This window comes from Leptinotarsa decemlineata, unplaced genomic scaffold (genome assembly GCF_025532065.1).
Source record: "Leptinotarsa decemlineata unplaced genomic scaffold, Ldec_3_MD MMD2_tig00000199_RagTag_RagTag, whole genome shotgun sequence".
Taxonomy (NCBI): domain Eukaryota; kingdom Metazoa; phylum Arthropoda; class Insecta; order Coleoptera; family Chrysomelidae; genus Leptinotarsa; species Leptinotarsa decemlineata.
The window spans coordinates 16844320-16866128 of record NW_027412544.1 but is presented as its reverse complement, the minus strand read 5'-3'; the positions used below and the strand labels follow the sequence as shown (position 1 = coordinate 16866128).

At 32.9% G+C, this 21809-nt stretch overlaps 4 protein-coding genes across 8 annotated transcripts in view; 3 read left to right on the top strand and 1 right to left on the bottom strand.

Moving 5' to 3' along the window:
• The first annotated feature begins 1317 nt into the window (after nucleotides 1–1317).
• Nucleotides 1318–1816, top strand: LOC141481545 (uncharacterized). The gene is made up of 2 exons (XM_074173171.1): nucleotides 1318–1545; nucleotides 1610–1816. Exons 1-2 carry the CDS (start codon nucleotides 1318–1320, stop codon nucleotides 1814–1816), a joined length of 435 nt encoding a protein of 144 aa, XP_074029272.1.
• Nucleotides 1817–3228: 1412 nt separating this feature from the next.
• On the top strand, nucleotides 3229–11738 carry Rab9 (RAS oncogene family member Rab9). Its single transcript, XM_023157359.2, has 3 exons — nucleotides 3229–3756; nucleotides 9582–9779; nucleotides 11268–11738. Exons 1-3 carry the CDS (start codon nucleotides 3571–3573, stop codon nucleotides 11529–11531), a joined length of 648 nt encoding a protein of 215 aa, XP_023013127.2. The 5' UTR covers nucleotides 3229–3570; the 3' UTR covers nucleotides 11532–11738.
• Nucleotides 11739–17787: 6049 nt separating this feature from the next.
• Nucleotides 17788–21809, bottom strand: part of Cip4 (formin-binding protein 1-like Cip4) — a 168019-nt gene continuing 163997 nt past the window's right edge. For all 5 annotated transcript variants that reach the window (XM_074173075.1, XM_074173074.1, XM_074173076.1 and 2 more), the window contains one exon: nucleotides 17788–18404. In XM_074173075.1, coding sequence (XP_074029176.1) covers nucleotides 18244–18404 — 161 coding nt within the window. In that variant the 3' untranslated portion in view covers nucleotides 17788–18243. The remainder of the gene's footprint in view (nucleotides 18405–21809) is intronic.
• LOC141481476 (uncharacterized) lies at nucleotides 18640–20670 on the top strand. The gene is made up of 3 exons (XM_074173078.1): nucleotides 18640–19815; nucleotides 19962–20463; nucleotides 20525–20670. The coding sequence occupies exons 1-3, from the start codon at nucleotides 19759–19761 to the stop codon at nucleotides 20653–20655; spliced, it is 690 nt and encodes a 229-aa protein (XP_074029179.1). The 5' UTR covers nucleotides 18640–19758; the 3' UTR covers nucleotides 20656–20670.

Sequence of the window (21809 nt, the reverse complement as noted above, 5' to 3'; positions counted from 1 at the left end):
GGTTACCCTCTCCCCAGAATAGATGACACCCTGAACATCTTGGCTGAATGCAGATGATTCTCAGCATTAGACCTGAAAAGCGGATACTGGCAGGTGGCCGTTCGCCCAGAGGATAAAGAGAAGACTGCCTTTTCCACCGGCAATTGATGATACCAGTTTAAGTTTATGCCGTTCGGATTATGCAAGGCACCCGCAACATTTGAACGCTTGATGGAGTTGGTGTTGAGGGAACCCACCTGGAAAACATGCTTGGTCTATCTTGATGACAATATACGGAAAACGTTTCGACGAAAATCTGTCAAACTTGATGAGTGTTTTCACGATGCTATGGAATGCTTATTAGCAGATCAACCCCAAAAATTGCTGCCTCTTCCTGAAAAAGGGGAATTTTTTGGGACACGTTGTGTTCTCAAAAGGAATTGAAACAGATACAGAGAAAATCAAGGCAGTACAAGAATGGCCAACAACGAAGAGCAAGCACGACTTAAGAAGCTATAGCTATTACCAGCATTTCAAGAAAGACTTTGGAAAAATCGCCAGACCGCTGCACAGCTTAACTGAAAAGAGAACTCCCTTCCTTTGGTCTCTAGACTGCCAGCAAGCATTTGCTGCCCTGAAGAGACACGCCTGGACAGCGCACCGGTCCAGGCGTACCCAAAGTAGAAGGGCTGGCCATGGATGCATCCCAATATGGAATAGGAGCAGTTCTTTCTCATGAGCAGGATTGACTCCATGTGCGTTCGAGATGACCTACTCACTCAGAAATTGGACAGCCCGGATGGAAGAACCCACAAATTCCAGATAATTCTTCCAAAGACGTGTATCCGATATATCCTTGAACAGCTCCACGATGGAGGACATTTCGGGGTAAATAGAACTCTAGCGAGAGTGCGTGAGAAGTACTATTGGGTCAATTGCTGTCGAGACGTGAAAGAGTGATGTAAGCGCTGTGGCCTGTGCTTTTCGAGAAAGGGCCCGAAGACAAGACAAAAAGGGAGGTTGAAGCAATACCTCAGTGCGAGACAATCGCAGTTGACATTCTGGGACCACTCCCTATGACCACATCCGGTAACAAGTTTCTCATGTTGTGATAGACTATTTTTCCAAATGGCCTGAAGTAGAAGACTTATCCAACCAAGAGGCTAAAACCGTGGCAGAAGCCCAGTTGCAGAAAGTAATTGCCAAAAACGGAGTACCCCAGGAACTATACACTCGGATCAGGGCCGCAACTTCGAATCGAATTTATGGAAGGAAATGATGACTTTTTTGGGAATAAAGAAGACAGGAACAACTACTCTTCACCCACAGTCCGATAGAATGGTCGAGAGGCATAATCGCACCATCAGTAACTACCTCTCAATGTTTGTCTCTGAAAATCAAAGAGACTGGGATAAATTGGTTCCTCTTTTTCTGTTGGCATACAAGAGCTCCCAACATGACGTGACAGGTTACACACCATCCATGTTGTTAACTGGCCGAGAACTGAAGCTTACCATAGATGTATTGTGTGGTAGCCCATCCGATGATTCTGGTACCTATTTCAGAGTATGTGAATGACCGAAAGGAGACACTGGAAATTGTACACAATTTTGCTCGATTCAAATTACAGCTTTCCAGCGACAGGATGAAGACAAGATTTGACAAAAATTCGCAGACAGTGTGGCTCTACCAACCCCAACGTCGGAAAGGTTTGTGTCCCAAATTGCAGAGACTATGGCAAGGATCTTACCTGGTAATCAAAAAGATAAACGATCTGGTGTACAGAATCCAATCATCACCCAGAAGCAAGCCTAAAGTTGTCCACATAGAGGGCTGAATCCTTACATGGGTCGTGATGTCCCGTCTTGGAATGCTGTTCGGGGCGAACAACCTCAGGGAAGGGGGGTGTTGTAAATCATGCCCTAAAGAAAATAACGCCAGCCGCCACTGGTAGCCATAAACCAATTGTGACGTAGCTGAAAACGCGAGAATGTTCGATGTTTGCTGCTGATCCAGATGCAGCGAGAATAATTCTGCCGGCTTCGATGGAATTCCGAGGAATGTTTCAGGGCCTTTGATTGCCAAATATAGTTGAAGTTCAAGTTAAAGTGTTTTGTTTTATTGATAGTGAAATAAAGTTGAATTTGATTATTGTTCAGTGTAGTCAATTATTCGTAAACCCACGGGGAAAACATAACGTAATATATATCAGGACTGGTACTCTCCTTTGGTCGTTTCTTTCTCTTATGGGTATGTTTTTTTTGGATCTATATCACGACTTTTTTCATTACTTTACCTGGTATATTTGTCATTGCTGATTTCCACGTTTCAATAAGTTAACCTGGTTCAGCCAAATGAGTGCAGCGTCATGTGCTTGATCCTAATATAAAATCCATTTAAGAGTTATTAAATTTTTTCCTCCCGAAAATTTTGCTGCTAATAACATATGTAAAATTTTCATCTTCGCTTGACTGGTTGTTTGGTTGTATGTTAACTGACTAGATTTGCTGACTAATGGTTCCATTTTTTTTATTTTCCAAAAGAATCTTTCATTTATAACTGGTATATCATTAATCTGAATTTCCCGCCAAAACGACTTCCATTTTGAGTTCATAAATCCTTCATTTATTTACTAATCATGTGACTCTTGAATGTTGTTCAAGGACTCCAGGACATATTGGATTACAGCGCCATCTGATGGTGAGCGATTTTTCCCTATAACGGTAAGTGGTACCCGTCCATCCCAACCTCAGACAGAAATCTGGATTCAGAAAAGCTCGGCTTGAAGCTTAAAGGCTCCAAAGTCATAATGTGTATGATATAAAATTTCTATATTTATATTTAGCTAGATGATTGTGAGAGAGGAAGTACCTAATAAGTAGTCGGGACGTATATCGTTAGAAAACATCGTCAGTTGTGAATGCTATGATGTCATATTTCGAGTTGTGCTCAAGGTATTGAAGGTATCAATTATGTAATTCACTATGATATAGTCACACCTACTTTCAATCGTGCAAATCGTTTTATTTATTGCACAAGAATGAATTATTTCGTTAAGTAATGTGCTGATTTGATGAGAAGAGGGAAGAAAAATTGTAACTGGAATAACATTACCCATGTTTCCTTCTTATTCGAGGCACATTGAAGTATTTGCCATAAATGACAGTTACAGCGATTAGTATGAATTCTGTGTATGAATGTCAATGTTGGAACGAAAAAAAAAAGACGCAACTGGCAACATTGCATCTGTTTTTTCATGCTTCAAATTTTAAGATAGGGAAAATAACAAATAGTCATGAAATATAAAATGTCATAAATAATAATGAATTGACAACATAATTAGAAACTAATTATGTTGGTTATTTGGCTGTAACTACAATTACACGAATGTAGAGTGTGATTATTTGGTACTTTGATAAGATCTGGCATTAATTTTAGTCATATGATTCATACATGTCAAGAAATACCCTCTATAAAGTAGTGCAAAAATCCCACAATTACCATTTCGTGTGTAATTTTTACAAATATTAGTCTTGGTTTCAAGCTTGTGATATGTAACCATCAGCATAATTTTATTTTGTGATTTTTGCAATGATGAGATCTGGAAATAAAAACACTTTATTGAAAGTGGTTATCTTGGGAGATGGGGGTGTTGGAAAGAGTTGTTTGATGAATAGATTTGTTTCTAATCAGTTTGATGAACATTCCTTTCATACAATCGGAGTAGAATTTTTAAATAGAGATATTGATATTGATGGTGATACTTATACATTGCAGGTGAGTTGTGATAATTATATAGGTTTATGTAAATTGATTAATCAACTTGCAGCAACATCATCTGAGTATAATTATAATACATCTCCTTTTGTCACAGTTCTGAGTTATGCTAGTGAGGCAGTCAGAGAATCAGTTAAACCTCAACTCCTTTAATTTTCAAATTCAAATTACACCCCTTCAATTGAAGCTCAAAATAGTCTAGTAAAGTACAATATATTTTTATAAAATTTAACAAAATATTTGTTGGATCCTAATCCTAATGATGATTGAAAGTTTCATTTCACTCTTCCGCATTAATAACAAATTTCACAAAATCCTAAAATCTTGTCTTCAATGGATATATATTCCACACATTGTGAGTGATAGTGGGATGATTTATAATAAATGTAAAACCTTCAAGTTTGCAATTTTATCCAAAACAACAAAAAAAACTGTTCATTATTTAGCTTTTGGACTGTTTTCTATTGGGCTTTATTAATATATTGTTCAGACATCAAGAGTTTATTATTATAGTTTCAACAGCTGTTATTTCAATAGACACTTATGATGAGCTCTCCATTGTTTTCATCATATTTAACTTCTGTTAACATCCTTTTAATTTCTTCATTTATGTGTAAAGTCATTGTTTCACACAACTTGGTGCTTTGAAAGGGGATGATGTTTAACTATCTGTCTGAAAAAATTAAAAGAAACCACAATGAAACTGTCCGTTTAAATATAAGTAGTTATGTATAACTAGATTATAATATATTTAAGAAGGGTAACCAAATCAACATTTAATGAATCACAGTGATTTGAAGGTGAAGATTACATCCATTATATTTTTCATAAATACATTTTTTATATATCTACCTATATTATATATCTATTTATAACTTAATATATTATCTAGTTGTTCTTGTATACTGTATTATTACTCCAATTGTTTTTTATCATAAATTGTCAATAATTCCAAAATAACTTCGACAATCAACAACTTCCCTATTTCCATAAAAATACAGACAATTTTAAAGTAGTAGCAAATTAAATAACAAGGCAACGATAATTATTCATGACATCCTCCTCTCTGCTAGAGAAACTACTCCTTCAAATCTAGCAGACTAATTTTCTTTGCTGGTCACCTGTATTCATTTGTATTGTATATCAATATATCGAAGTCACCACGGAGCGCCAATTAATTTTTGTTGATGTTTTATAATTTCATGATTTGTATTTTAGAATATCTACACAATGTAAACTCTGTTGTATTTCAGTATTAGTTCTCATTCTGCTACTAAATTTTTCTGGTAATGTTGGATGAGCAATTTCGTATAGTCATGTTTTGAATCCAAAATTACTGGTCATCTAGTTTCTTATATAATGACTCTGTACTTTAATTTGAGGTGAAAATTGAAAAGTTTGGTTTACTTTTTATCTTTGCCACTTTCTAGAATCCAAAAACGCTCTAGTTGTCCTTGTCTTATTCAAGATTTCTCATTTTCTTCAGTTTACAGTTCAGTCTGCTCAATCAGAATATGTATAAATTTTTACTAATACTGCTTTCGTCTCTCTCTGCCTCCTTCAAAATTGTACCGTTATTTTATTAATGGCCATTATGGAGTAGGTAGTAAGAGAATTTGTAACAATTGAATAGAACTGGCCGACACTTGATGAAAATTCATATTAAAACTAATCAATACAGTTTATTGTGTGATTTTCACTACAAAGGGTATTACAAAAACCTTGACATGTGTTTTGCTATACAAAAGCTTTCTCGAGCATATAGCGAAACACGTCTCGCAGGTTTTGTGAAACCCTTTATAGTGAAAATCATACAATGAACTGGATTAATCAGAAGGATAGTTACAATTGTAACAAAAGGGAAGGTGAAGAAAAAAACAACCGTATAGGAAAGTCTCGTAATATGGGGTAGTTTTTTTTCAAAACACCATAATAAGAAAACGGAGGTAGTTTTGAACATTATTTCCATTTTTCATATTTTGTTGGATATACTATCAAGCAGTTAATAAGGAGAAACATGTTTCTAAAAAAGGAAATGAAAATATACAGAATTAAAAAAATGTGCACTTTCCCATATTAGGGGCATATTTTATCCTGATATGGGGTACACTATGTTTGCAATATGGGGTACTCAATTCAATTTGGAAATGATTATTTTTTTTTTCATTGATTTATATATATATATATATATATATATATATATATATATATATATATATATATATATATATATATATATATATATATATATATATATATATATATATCGGGTGTCCCACATTTTATGTGACAGGCAATATCTGTGACAGGCAATATCATTACATATTCAGATGCTACGTTAAATTTTGATATCATTTCATGTTTGGTTTTTGAAATTCGGTTACGGCGTTGTTGAGTTATTGCTTAAAATGTAAAGTCTTGAGAACGACTATTATTTTTTTAAATATCTCATACAATTATTCTCTCTGCATCAGATCACATGATGGGCCGAGGAAAATCCTTTTGCTATTCATCCTCATGGCCATCAAACAAAATTTTCATTGAATGTTTGGGCAGGAATAGTAGAAAACCGTTTAGTTGGTCCTTATCTTTTACCAGATAATTTGAATGGGGACAATTATAGCACTTTTTTGGGAGAAGTATTGCCTGAATTGTTAGAAGATGTTCCTCTGAATATCCGGAATGGAATGTGGTTTCAGCACGACGGTGCTTCTATTCATTTTTCGTTAGCTGCTAAAGAGTACCTAAATCGGAAATTCGGTGACAATTGGATTGGTCGAGGTGGACCCCACAAATGGCCTGCCAGATCACCAGATTTGAGTCCTGTTGACTATTTTCTTTGGGGTCATATGAAGTCACTGGTTTATGAAACAGAACCAAAAAGCCAAGAAGAATTAGTCGCCCGCATTCAATATTGATTATTCATCAGATGTTCTCATTATTATTCAAAAGCACATTTGAATTTTCAATGTAAATTTCAAAAAGAAATTCGTGTTTATGACTCACTGTTCTAGAATTTCAACAGTATTGTTTCTTATCACATTATCTAAAATATGTGTAGAGAAGGTATATTTTGAACATGATATTTCTACTCAAAGATGAATTATGAGTACCGACATCCAACTAAGAGTTATGTAATTAGCTGTAAATAGACAACTTCCATTTCTTCATTTATTTAAAAAACTTCATTTACTGACTAGAGTTAGCGAAGATCTTATCAGATGGTTATTCAAATAAATTGACTTCTTCCAAATACATTTCTTTTTTTCAGGCGTATAATTAGAGTCTACTGGTAAAATTTTGTTTTTCGGCTTCATCTGTGAAAATCTGAAAACACTGTATACTTTGAGAATGTTTTTCATTTTCTTATTAATGAATATTCTTCAAGATATTTACGATTCTACAAAGAGAAGTGTGATTTCACGAATGGGAAAGACAGGATAATTGTGAACAAAAAATAATTTTCCCAAAATCCAGAATAATGGTGTTATTTTAGGATTATTGGAGCCTAACTCAGTCGAGATTCCAAATGATCGCAAATTTTATTTGGGGTCACTTTTTTTCAGATCACAAAGTCACTCGAAGATCTGAGAACAATGAAAACATTTCAACAATGAAATCTATTGACAAGCACGAAAATAAGCCTCAAGAGTTATGATTTGTCATTACAATATGCTAAACATAACAAAAATTGGTACGATGATAGAAAACCCACAATAATTACCATCACTTGCAAGCGCTAAATTAATGGTAAAATCATAAAAGAGTTCAAATAATTTTGGTTTTGGAATTTCGATTATTTTAATCGATTATTCCCATATAAGAATGCACGTATCAGTTCAACTCAATTTTTCTCGAAAACTACTGGTTTTTTCATAGTGAATGTTTATTTGGTTTTTACGTAAAATTGATCAAGGAATTCAAAAAAAAGACGGTTTTGGATATAAAGTCAGTGGCGTAAAAATAAGGGGGGAAATATAAGCTATTACCCCGCTGGAACGCCACTGGCTACTGATACTGAAGCAAACATACCACTGGAGGAAGCACATTCTAGCTCGTAATCGATTTGCTGAGTTTCATTAATTTATTCCTTTTAGTCCGGGAGCTACGACGAAAAGGGTCTTTTTATTTTGCAACTTCAACGCCCTGTATTTCTGAAACGGCTCATTTCCGGACACACATGTCCTACCTCATTTTTCATCATTTTGCAAGAGGAATGACGTGGTATAAGTTTGTCCGTCGAATTCTGAAACACCCTGTATATATATATATATATATATATATATATATATATATATATATATATATATATATATATATATATATATAATAAATTCATGGTGGCCGCACTTATATAAGTGTTCTCAAAAAGTTCTCCCACCTGATAGCACGTAAAAGGTTTTCAAAGGTGACATAAAAGCTACGTCCAAAGGTTGCATCCGATGTGTCGAATGGGGTGGAAGGCATATTATGTTAACATGGTTTTCTCGCGCCACAGTTATGATTTCCAAATTTTTTGTGTGAGAGTAATGACCATCGAGGATTAAAACCACTGGATCGTCGATGAGCTTAGGTATATTAATAAAATGGCTAAGCCATTGTACAAATATATTTTGTTGGATCCAACCAGATATGTGACACGCATATTGTGACCTGGGTGGGGTGCCATTCATAAGCTCCATTTTCATATTTTTACGTGGGAAAATTAAAAGTGGTGGTATATATTGGCCTGTTGCATTGGAACGCATAACTGTAGTTAACAAAAATTCGTGCTTGGTTAAAGTAATTGTTAAAGTAATGCTTGTATTGGACTATGGTCTACAATAACGTTTTCGTTTTCTCATTCAATTTATTCTTATATAACACATTAAATTAATACAATTGAAACTTAGTTATATTACTTTGCAGCTAGATAAAGTGTGTAACGCGGATGCGCTGACAGTTTTGAATTGTTACTCATTTGATGCCAATGCGTCCTGTTCAGACCCAAATGAACGATAATATATTACATTGAAATGAGGCTTAGAATCCACTCTTATTTCGTTCCAACAGGGGTTCTATGAAGCGGCTATTCGCCAACTGCTATTCTCAAAGTTGGGGAGAAGATCTCAAGGGTATTATCAGCTGGCGACAAACAGATTCAGTATTACTCGAAATATTGTCTAGAGGCAAACGGAAAAGCAAATAGGTCATATCAATAAAAACACGAAATGTTTGTTCATACCTTCTATGGAGTGTGGCCTTTGAGGTTTATGAGTTTTTAGACAATGTAGACTTCAATTAGAAATCTTCCAATAGATTCCAACATAAATTCTATGACAGTAGATAATTGATCGTCTTCCTTGAGATAAATCAAATTTTGATTCAGGAATACTATGAAGCATCCTTCAAATCCGCAAAATCAACATATTCTTTCCGAGTCTGGTCCAAAAGCAAAAAAAGAAGGAAGGGACATTTTCTTTTTGGAGGCCGGAAACGTCGAATGACATAAAAGACAGATGAATTATTTGGAAAAAGAATGGTATCTCACAAGTTACCTTCATTGTGTAGGTTTTATTTTAATGAATTGCCGATTCCAGCAAAGATTGGAAGGCTTGTTATACTTTTTGGTATATACAGGTTCAGACTACATCATAATACGTAATGAAATATTTTTGTTATATTGTAAAAATAAACTTTAAACTACGTAACATTTCATAGACGTTCCTTTTTTTCATTATGAATTCTACTGTATATTGAACTATTTCACAGATCTTTGAGGTAGTGATTTTGAAACAGTAACAAATTCTCAAATCTAGTCAATTACAAAAGTCATGTTTTTTTAGATTTGGGACACTGCTGGCCAAGAACGTTTCAAGACTCTCAGAACGCCATTCTATAGAGGTAGTGATATATGTATGTTAACGTATGCTGTTGACGATAAATCAAGCTTTAAAAATATACAAATGTGGAAAAATGAATTTTCACTTTATTCTGACATTAAGGAAAATGCTCCATTTCCTTTTATAGTTATAGGTAACAAGGTGAGTAATGGTTTATCATTATAATTTTTTTATAATTTCACGTATGTCAAAGCCAATATTTCTTCCTCGTATCATTTTGGGTCTGGATTTCTTAATTACGAAGATGGTATAATGTTTAGGTGCTTTTCTATAAAAATATTTTAAAAAATGCCATCATCAAAACTTATTATCGCTCGTTCTTCATGAATCATAACTGAATTTCCAAATAACTGAATTATATTGTGATGTTTTTATATGTTGCCGCTATTATAGGCTTATAGTACCCCAATTTTTAACTCAGGTACCTTCGTAATTGGAACGTTAATGAGTTCCGATAATTCCTTCACCTCTATAGGTTCATTAACTATTGTTGGTTGCTCCTCAAGAACGTTTGTTTGCGAGAAACTTGCTATCTTGGTGTCCAATGAACAGGTCAACCGCAAGCAGGCGTGCACTGCATGTGAATGGCATGTCCATGGTGAAGCCTATGCACCCCACCTGTAGCATAACAAATGCCATTATTTCTTTTCATACTGCAAAATTAAGGGCCATCTGTTGGTTTTATCAGAACTAGTACCATCCCGCAGAGCTTCCTTCTCAGTTCTTGTAATTATTTTGTTAATGGTTCTTATGAGGCGGGTATAGATACACCCAATAATATTTCAAATTAGTTAGTGTGATTATGATTCAAACCGACATCTACCTGTGCAAAAATGCCATAATTATAGATATGTTCTTTTTATGAGATAACATTAAAAGGCTTGTTTAGCATGCTCGGGATAGTAACCAGGGGTGAAATAATCTGTATTGCACGTTCAACAAGCAGTAACAGAAAATGTTAATCCAGATTGTACCCTCGAAGACGGATGAGTATATATAGGAGTGGTTCAAAACACTGACCTTTTTGTTGATGTGCTAACTGTCAAGGTAGTTTCTAATTGGACGAATAATGTTTGACTTGCGCTGCACGCCCTTCGGCGTGCGAAACGAAATATTGCTACCTTGGGTTACATCACTTCAAATAAAAGGGTTGAAAGCAATTCCTGAGGAACATCTTGGTTAATGGTCATTAAGGTATCTGACAGAATGAGAGGCATCAATGTCCATTTGTGTGAAACAAAAAGCCGTAAATAAAAACCACCAGGGAACCATAAAAAGATCAGTCTAGCTGTTGACATACTATCAGATGCTTTGGAAATATTAAACCAGACAGTTCGCCACTATGTGTTTCTCGATTGCATTAATCTGAAAATAAGTGACTTATGACAGGAACTGTTAATTTTTGTGTATAGATCTTTCAAAATCTTGATTGAAACCTGTTGGGTTTGTTGATCTCAATGAGACAATAAAATGAAATCTAAAATTTGACACAATCGTATTCATCACATTCATTAAATTGTGATAATGAGATCAAAACTAGTATACACACCTCTCCAGAATCACATTTAAAAAGTCAAGTTTTTTGTTTTCTCAAAGTAACACTATGTAAAATATGATTTATTCTTTCAGTGTGATGTATCTGCGGAAGAGCGTGAAGTTTCTCAATTAGAAATGGAAACTTGGTGTAATGAAAACTCTATAACATCGTGTATCGAAACATCTGCGAAAAATGCGAGTAATGTACAGGAAGCTTTTAAAATGGCTGTTAAATATTGGTTGAAACTCGAATCTAGAGCGAATAAGGATGAAACTATTGTAAATGATACAGTTGATTTGACAAAAAAACAGTCAGATAGCAGAACTTCCTGTTGTTTGGGAAGTGGAGATGAGTGAAGTATATCTTGATATTATGAAAGTTCTCTTATGTTTCTTTTGTATTTCTAAGAATAACTCATTTGATGAAAGGCATTGCTTTTAGGCAACTTATTTTATGTAGTCAGTGATATTTTTACCTAAAACAACACATTGGGTCTTTGTGAGTCACTCTCATACCTTCAATTTATGTAAATAGTCATAGGTGTCTTTATTGAACGAACTTGACCCCGAATAAAATATCGAGATAATTTTATGTTGGATGCATTTAACATCTTGATTGAAATTTATAAAAAATACAACATATCAATAAATAAACTTCATCAGAAAGTAATAATTTTGTAAATATATATTCTCTGAAAATAGTGATTCAATCGTTATATTTCAGATTATTTCCATGTGATTTTATCACAACTGGATATTAATTTTCAATAAAAGGACATGTTTGTGAATTTCGCAGACAGAAAAAATAACCTATTTTTCACAAACGTAACCCAATAATTTGGGTGAAAAACTTAAATGTCCCAGTTGCACCCGTGTCACATTGTTTTGGTAGATAATTCAAAGAATAGCAGTAACTAGGACGTTGCACCAGTTTGAAGTATTTAATTTTCTATGGTTTTCAGGTTGTTTTCGGTGAATGTGTTATACACATTTATAATAATATAACACAATTTTCTATATAGCAATTATACATTGATATACTCAAAGGAGGAGGGAGGCAAGTCATATTTTATTGCAACTCCCAATATAGTGACTCAGATCGTTTTTGTGGTAGCCATCTGTTTCAATTTCGAGACTAAATGAGCTAGTTAGATGTTAATGGATATGAATCTTCAGAGCCAGTTGTGGCTGTTGGTGCTGGAAAATTTGGTGGTTGTTTGATAATACCTGTACAAAATCGGGGGACTTGAATTACTTCATAGTTATCGCCACTTTCACTGCTACTTTCGTAAGACATCAGGAGATTGTAGGTAAACTCAAAAAAAAGTCCTGATATCTATTTGATACTGATAGTAATTTCACGTCATGAGTATATGAGGTTTACTAAGTTTGAACATACCATCATCAAAACACAATGTGGTAAATAGAAATTCGGACAAGCCTTGTTAGCTGCCAATTGAAAATGTGAATTGAAGTTGTAATTCACTGGTCCCCCCTTTGCAATAACAAATTGGAAATCTGATGTTCAAGTCTAGAGTCATCTGATGTTTACAAATGCAAGTGATAATTCGGAATGGTAAAATAGTTTCAAGATTTCACTACAGAAAGCTCTAATCTTGGCACAATAGTCATTCTAAAACTAAATTGATGTCTCAGCATGTGAAATAGTATACTGTAATTTTTTACACTTCCTAGGAACTGTCAAACTTGTTTATTCCTTCCAAGTCTCTGGAAAAACTGCAGCCTCAAGGGCTTATTGCGTTTTTCTTCCGTGTTTTTCATGACACCCATTCTAAGAATCTTGATTCCTAAACTAGTGTACAGGTCTCTTGCTGGGCATATGTCATATTTTTTTAAATATAATTTGGGTTGTCCATAAATTGTTTGCCTCTTGTGATCGAAAGCCTCACATTTGTATAAAATATGATGAGCTGTCTCTGTTGAATAGCCCTATTTTATTCAGATGTCCTCTCAATGGACAGTATCTAGTTATTGTTCTGAGCCGATCCCAGATTTGTTGAATCAGTTCTTTGGTTCTCTTCTTGAAGGGTCCCTTTATAAAGGATTTCACGGTTGTTTTCCCAGATGTGTTTTTCCAGTTCTCTTTTTATCTTTTGTAGATCATTTCCTAATTTGGTTCCTTACCAAACTTCAATTTTTTTAAAATATCTGCCTCAACTCCCCTTCACTCGCTGGGTATGCCTAAGAGATTTCGGATTAGTCTTCAGACCGTTTGTGGTGAACTTTATTTCATACATTTGCATTTAATGTTTTTCCATTTTCACATAATAACACATTTTAGCTCGGTTTATATATCGGTTTTATTTATTTTTGTGTTGTTTTAAGATTGAGGGGAGGATACACATAGACCAGTACTGATTTCTCGAACAGAGACCTAGTTGATACCTACTACTTAAGTAGTTTGTGATGAACTAACAATATTTTGCCAGTACCATGTAGGATGTAAGTTTTTTATCTTTAAGAAGCATTTTTTTTAAATTTGATATCGGTTGTGGCATTTAAACAGTATTTGAATGTGGAAGTATAAATCAAGTTATTTTCGAATACCTATTTTGAATATCTCTGACATCCTAAACAACTCGAATGAATAAAATTCATAAATGTAGGCCTCTTGAATGAACAAATGATTTATACATACAGTGTTTTAGTGAATGTAGAAATATTTTAACATTATCAAATAGATTTCACTAAAATTCATTCTTTTTTTTGGATTTCATTTTTTGATTTTTCCTACTTTTGAAAATGTTGAACAGAACACAGTATTTTTAAATATATGTAATATTCAATAAAAATAATAGCTATTAAGTCATTTTGTTTTTATATTTCCAAATACAGTATTGATCTTTATTGCCAAAAAGTTGCGTTGTTAGTTTGCATTGTGATTGTTAGACATATTAGTTGTATATCTTTAGATGATAAGTTTACTGTTTCGACATGGATTACTGTTTTTTTTTTAAGATTGATCTGTTGTTGGTGCTGAATTAAAATTATAAGAAGTCTACTTTTGCCAACAGAAAATAAAATCGAACAAATAAAGTTTTATATGATAATGAAATGTGAGGTTTCAATCGAACAGTAGTGTCACAATTTAGTTGCAAGTCAGTGCATTTATTATTATTAGTGTCTTGATAGAGAGAGAAAAAATCATTTCTATCTGTAAGTCTAGTTGTGAAAGAAAGAATTTGAAATCACAAAACTGATTCAGTATTTTTCAAGCTACTTCAAACAAGTGTTATATTAACCATTTTGGATATTATATTTCTACAAATTTCCCTGTAATAAAAATTAGTCTTGAATAGAGATGGTTGAAAACGTTTGTCAGTTTTTCATAATCTTCCTTATTTTTAGATATTTTAGAAATGAAAGTTTCAATTTAGTATCAGTTATTATCTGTATAAGTTTACCAAATTTCTTCCTAATTTTGATAGCGGAATCATCTGATTTCTCATGAATATTCTCTCCTTTTTAGCTTCATGTTTGATTTATAATAGAATTAATAACGATTTTTGAACTATATTTGTAAAATGATTGTTTTTTTTTCTTCTGATCTTTGTCTTCAAGCTTCTTCTGTCAGACAAATATAAATGAAAAATTTTCAGCTCTGTGGCTTTTGTACTATATTGTGCTTGATAGTTGATAAATCTAGGAGGCCATAACACCACACATCGGATTGTACATCTTCTGGCGAACTTTATAAATATATTGCATCAGTGTCTTATTTTTAAAAAATATACCATTCAAAAACCACAAGTGCGTTTTTCTCAATTATTCTTTAATTTAAAATCTGAAATGTTAGGTCCCGCACTATGTCAAGTAAAAAATGTCGTGTCAGTAAACACTTCTGAGAATACTGAATTCTACTGTAAATAATACAATCATAGAGTTTATTTGCCAAACCTGATATAATTTTGTGTTTCTAGTTGAACAATATAGGCAATTGCTATATATAGACTTGAATGGTTTTCAGTATTACACCACAGAAAACTTATTATCTTCATATTATTTCTGTTAAAATATTACTCACAATATTCTATTTACAGGCAGGTTTCCGGGAGATGACCACTGTTAAAAATTTGAAAAATAAACATTTTGAATCAAAATTCAAACATTCACATAGATGTGAAGATTGTGCATAGAAGTTTCTTTCAGATACAAACTGGAAGAAAAAACCCTCTAGAAGCAACTTTTTTCATATAAATATTGAATTACAGGAAAGAAAAAGTGCTTTCGAAACTACTTTTACATGTACATTGAATTATGCAAAAATCACCTTTTCCCATTCAACTGTTGAGCAGTGTATTTGCTCCAATATAGCTTGAGACTCAACGGTAGAAGCGTTGTTGATTTCGTCGTGAATATAAATGAAAAATGTAAAAAAAAATTATTAAATCTATACAATACTTGGTTATTTCTGGTAGGATATAATCAAGTTGTTTACAAAACAATGAATACGTATATGAAATGATCCAAGTATTCAAGTGAATATTTCAGGAAATATTACAATCAAACTATGAATACATTTATAGTCAATATATTTTACAAGATTCAGTCATATACAGTGTTACAATATTCAAATAATAGAATTACTTTCACTCAATAACACGTTTTTGTGCAGATTTCAAGGACAATATATGAAGGCATCATGATATGATGACATGTTAAAACACTTCCTATTACACAAATAGCGTAAAATCAGTAACAAACATTTTAGTGTAGCAAGCATATAAAGCCAACTTCAAGAATTTCTGAAGTTCATACCTAACTAAATATGTAAAAGTGGATTTATTTCAAGGCTTTATTGAAGATACAAAATTATAATATAGCAAAATTAGGTTCAAGTAAGTCATCTATTAGTATTATCGAGATAGAAAACTAGTACGATATATGCTGTAATTTTCACTTGAACGAAATTCTATATGTTTAATCACTGCAGAGGAAAAGTAAGCTAAACTTATGAGAGACCAATACAAGTTAATATGTGAGAGGAAATACAATTTGTATGTAATCTAAGGTCAAGGACAATGTGCAGAAAGACACTGAGATAATTTCGGAACTAAAACCTTTAATCAAACATTCTGTAAAACATTTTGAGATAAATTGCATGGGGGAAATATGAATAATTTTTTACAGTATCACTTAAGCCTAGCCTATTTTTTTTGTAAAACCGCCACAGGTGAAGTCCAAAAAAAAGTTAGTATCATAATCAATATCAGTTATTAATGTTGAGCATATTCATTATATTTTATTTTCCTTAAGTGAAAAACAATTTAATCCCGATTTCCATATGAAACAAGAATTTTGGCACATTGTGCAACATCTTGAAAAATAGTTTCATTTCCCTTTATTCTACAGCTCGTAAATTTATTTCAAATGTGTTACATATCACAAAGTTTTTAATAAAGAAATCAAATTATTTAAAGTACATCAATGACTATATTCAACTAAAAACTTCAAATCAAATCAAATCAATATGAACTGTTCACAAGAACTGAAACAACATGAAATATGATCATGAAAGTTGTTCATGTTCAGTGAGCTTAATAGTTTTATGTTTACATTTTTCATGAAATGTTCCTAAAAAATCTACTAAGCCTTCACATATTTATCCATTAATAAAAGCTGAGCAAAACTTTCTTGAATATGTAGCTATTGGAATTACACAACCAGAATTATTTTGGAAAATTCAACTCATTCTAATTCTTGCAATAAGCTATTCAAGTATTCTTTTCAAGACATTTTTTGTGAATGACTCGATGTTTCTCAATTCTTATCTAGGTTTTTAACCTTCCACAATATAAAAAATTAATCCATATCAATAGATAATCTTCTGAAGTATAATAAAGAGAAAACTGAAAAGTTACTGCATAATATAAATCACTGAAGATAGTCCAATTAGTCGGTAACTTGTTGTATTCATAAATTTTGCTTTAAAATTGAATAATCCATGAAAAAAATTAAATTTCATCTATTTTGCTTTAGACAGTCAACGTTTTGGAAAAAGTCAATTAATTAATTGATTGACAAATTGATTGAAACTCGTTTTGATTGGTATTTCTTTCAATTTCGAAAATACTTTCTTGTAAGATTTTATATGAACAGCTTGAAAAACAAGTTTCTTTTATCACAATGTTTAGGCGCATATCTGACATGTTTTTATTGTGTTTATCATGAATTTCAACACGTCTATTAAACATATAGTACTTTTTTAAATTTGGTTGTGTATTCATACAACTTGTAGTCATTTTCTCACTCTTACCATATTTGCAGCACCATAAATAGAAACAAATTAGTTATTAGCTATAATATTATTAGTCTATTTCTTTCCCTTCAAAGGGAAACCTAATTTTGTTTCAGAATTCCATTATAGGAATATATTGCAAATATAAACTTCCACAAAGCTAAGGCAAGTGTATATTAGTGATAACATTTATAAAACTAGGATTATAAATGTAAATCTTTCAATTATTATAAACAATACTGGAAATGTGAATTCACTAAGTATTGGATGGAGAAAAAGAATAGTTTCTATCCATGTTGACAATAAGTTATTATTTCAACATGGAATATTCATGTATTCTAGCAAACTAAAAAACATTGGATAATCTCAGTATATTACATTGCAATACTTGACAAATATTAATATTATTCATTAGATTAGCTTAATTAGAGTATCAGTACTAGGAAATATATACAAAATAACAATAATATCTAGGTTGTCTGGTAATCAATTGAAATCCTCACGACAGACAAAATTGTGCTAAGCCTAGATATCTGAACATTATCATCTCAAAGCAGATATATTTCAAAGCACACAAATATAACTTTGTCAAAGTTAAATAATACATTTTGCCACTTTTTTGTTCGACGAGAATAATATACAACATAATCACTTGCTAAAACGATTTTTTTCACTACAGATATAAAAATATATAATGTACAGTAAAATAAAAATGAAGAAATCAAGAGATTTTTTTTTAAATATTGCATAAATAATTTACAAAAATATATTCAATATCAACTCTTAGAATTATTGAAAGTCTCCTTTCTATTAAGTATTAAACAACATACATTCAATATATGATGTTGGCACAAAACCTTCTTCACTAGCTCCTATGACTCTCCGTACCCTGGTCCATCCATCTCCCTGATCAAGTTCTATTATATGCAACTCTTCATCTTGTACCATTCGTATACTTCCCTCACTAGTAGCTGAAAAAAGAAAATACTTTATAAATATCAATTCAGTTATACTACATGAGATTCCATATGCAATTGTAGGTGCCTTTGGTTCCACAACAATCACACATTCTTGTAAAATTTTAAATTTTTTTCTCTAGAAACCGAGGTTTTTTTATTGTTAATAATATAAGTATGTAATCATTTAAATATTGTTAATATAGCAGGATTTCCTCAACAATAAACAAATATACTATAAACATTGGAGTATACAGTTTCCTTTATAAATTACAAAAAGGTAAATGTAAAAATACATTTCACATCTAATACAGTTATTTTCAAGTTAGAAAAATAGAGAAGGTATTAAAGGGAGGGACGTTAACCAGTGTTATTAATGAAAAAAACCTAACGTATTCTAAAAACACTTTATTGTGTGATTTTCACTAGACAGTTTTACAAAAACGCAACACCTGTTTCGCCATACAATGGCTTCCTCGGGCGTGTCTTAAAGGAAAAAAAACCTTCAAAAGATTGATTCAAGATGTTCAAATGATACAAAATAATTTTTTTTTTAATAAAAACTTCAAGGTCCCAAATGTTGGGGAATTGACAGATCAATATAAACTGAGTAATTCAGAAATTTGTTTTTCAGTCTAATTTTGTAGGTAGATATTAATGAATATTAGTTTTTTAAAAAGGGACCAAAAAATATCCAGAAGTTCATCAATTTGATTGGAAATATTTTAATCATACTATAACTTAGAACATTCAGTTTTTTGCTTGACGTTTCGTCTACAGATGCGTTATACATCTTCAAAGGCGATGAAGCAATGGACAAAGTGCCCTAATTGTCCTCACAGCAAATATTACAAATACGTAGTTCTAACACAGATTACTAGGAAAATTACTTGTATTGTGAAATTTTAATATATACGGAAAGAAAAGTTTTGGCTTTCTATTTTTCCATCTTGGAGAACATCGTGCGAACATCGGCCGCCGCACAAGACATGCAAGCCAGCAACAAGTGTATTCACAGAACTTAAGCGAAGAAAGACAAAATATAATAAGAGAAAATGCCCGATTGAGACAACGCGTGAGCACACGAAGATCATTGGCATCATACAATCGCTTGGCATTCCAATATGATCCCACTGCGAACTACAGTGATGATGAAAATTTAGATATTGGACCAATGACGACTGTATGCTGATATTGCAATGCGTTAAAGTTCAAAAGAGAAACGGCTGGATTGTGCTGCGCAAGTGGAAAAGTCAAACTGGATCCATTACTTACACCACCACAGCCACTGAAACCATTGTTCGATGGAAGTGATCCCGATTCCAGCCATTTTTTTCAACACATCCTTGAATACAATAACTGCTTTCGCATGACTTCCTTTGGAGCTAATATCATTCGAGAAGGCGGCTTCATGCCGACTTGCAAGGTAAAAGATACAACACACATAACCAATCACTCACACCAACACAATGAATTGCAACACATAACAACTACATATACACCCCACACTACACCATCACACGATCAAAAGTTACACCGTATTCTTCAACAAATGATTGTTTGCAATTACAGATACAAGGACAAATATATCATTTGCATGGTTCAATGGTGCCAAAACCAGATGAACCGCATCAATTTCTGCAAATATATTTCATTTCGTCGATGGTGGATCAGCTGAATGTGCGGTGCAATATACAGGGAACACAACAGTTAAAGAGACGAATTATTGAACAGTTGCAAGCATTTTTTCACGCTAATAACGCTGTGGTTAATATGTTCAAAACAGCATTGGAACGAATGCCATCGGATACGCACAAATTTGTCATAAGAGCGGATTGCACCCCAACAGGTGAACATGTGCGAAGATTCAATGCACCCACCGTTAATGATGTTGCTGCAATTATTGTTGGCGATCCAACTAAATCGCGAGACATTGTCGTTCAGCGAAGAAGCAATATCATGCATCGTGTAAACGAGACACATCGTTTGTACGATGCGTTACAATATCCAATCATTTATTGGCAAGGGCAAGACGGATACGACATCACGTTGAAGATGGTCGATCCAATCACAGGTACAATATTCACACACTAAATTGGTTTCCATTAACAATTCATTTAATTTTGCATTGTCAGGCGTATCAACGAATAAAAATCTAAGCGCAATGAATTACTATGCGTATCGTATGATGATTCGTACACATGAGGAGAATGTCATTCTGAAGTGCCGTCGGCTATTCCAGCATTACTGTTGTGAAATGAAATAAAATTTTTCCTTTTCAAATATAAAACAAAAAAAAAATGTTTCTTCATCTTTCAATCACCAAACGAAATGTTACATAAAACGAAGCCATCTGGTAGCGAAACGGAGTTCGCCGGGTTTGCTAGTATAATATAGAATTTACTTAATGTGAAAAAGCACCGAAACAGCTCTAAATAAATTTGTTAGTAGCGTCATTGAGGCTTTGGATAAGTCCAAGGTGATTATTGGACTATTTTGAGGTTTTCTGAAGTTTTCAACTGTGTTAACCATCAAATTCTTTTACATAAATTATCGAGATATATTAGAGGTATAGTTAACGATTGGTTTGCTTCACATTTATCTGATCGCTTTCAAAAAATCAGCCTGGATAACAAGGTTTCAAACTTTGCTGTCATCACTAGTGGTTTACCCTAAGGGTCCATTTTAGGTACTACTTTGTTTGTTGTTTTTATCAATGATCTCTACGTCATTGGTAGAAACAATGACTTCTGCAGAATAACCTTATATACTGATGATACCAACATCTTGATCACACATAATAATTGTGACAACTGTGTTCTTCTCGCTGAACAATGTATGCCAAAGTTAGTATATGGGTGCAAAAGGGTTAACTCTGACTAAACGAAGACAAAACTGTATGCACATAGTTCAATAGGTCAAGGCTCTCAGAATTTTTTTTTGTACATTCTATATACAGGGCTATTCAAATTCGTTTCTGTACATGGGGATTTCGTAAACGATAAGAGATAGGGTGTCAGTTAAATTGTGGCAAAGTTGCGTATTTTAAAGACTTATTCGATGATGTAAAAAAATCGAATATAGCTCTTTTGGTTCTGGAGATATAGAGGAAAAAATAAAAATTCCCAAATTATTTGTTTGCCTACATCTTCTTTATTCGCAGACATATTGAAAATCTGTCCACATTTTCAAGAATTTATTATATAGGGTGTCATCTGACTTGGGCCACCCTCATCTTTGAATTTTTAAATACGGACCTGTATTTTTTGGTAGTTTTTTGATCGTAGACATTCACTTCATACTGAGAAATTAAATTTCATTTTATATTTCCGCATGTTTGGGTAATATTCGATTATAATTTGGTGAATGATTCCCTTTTGAATTACGGCCCTGGAAATTGATTGACTGAGTTAAATAAAA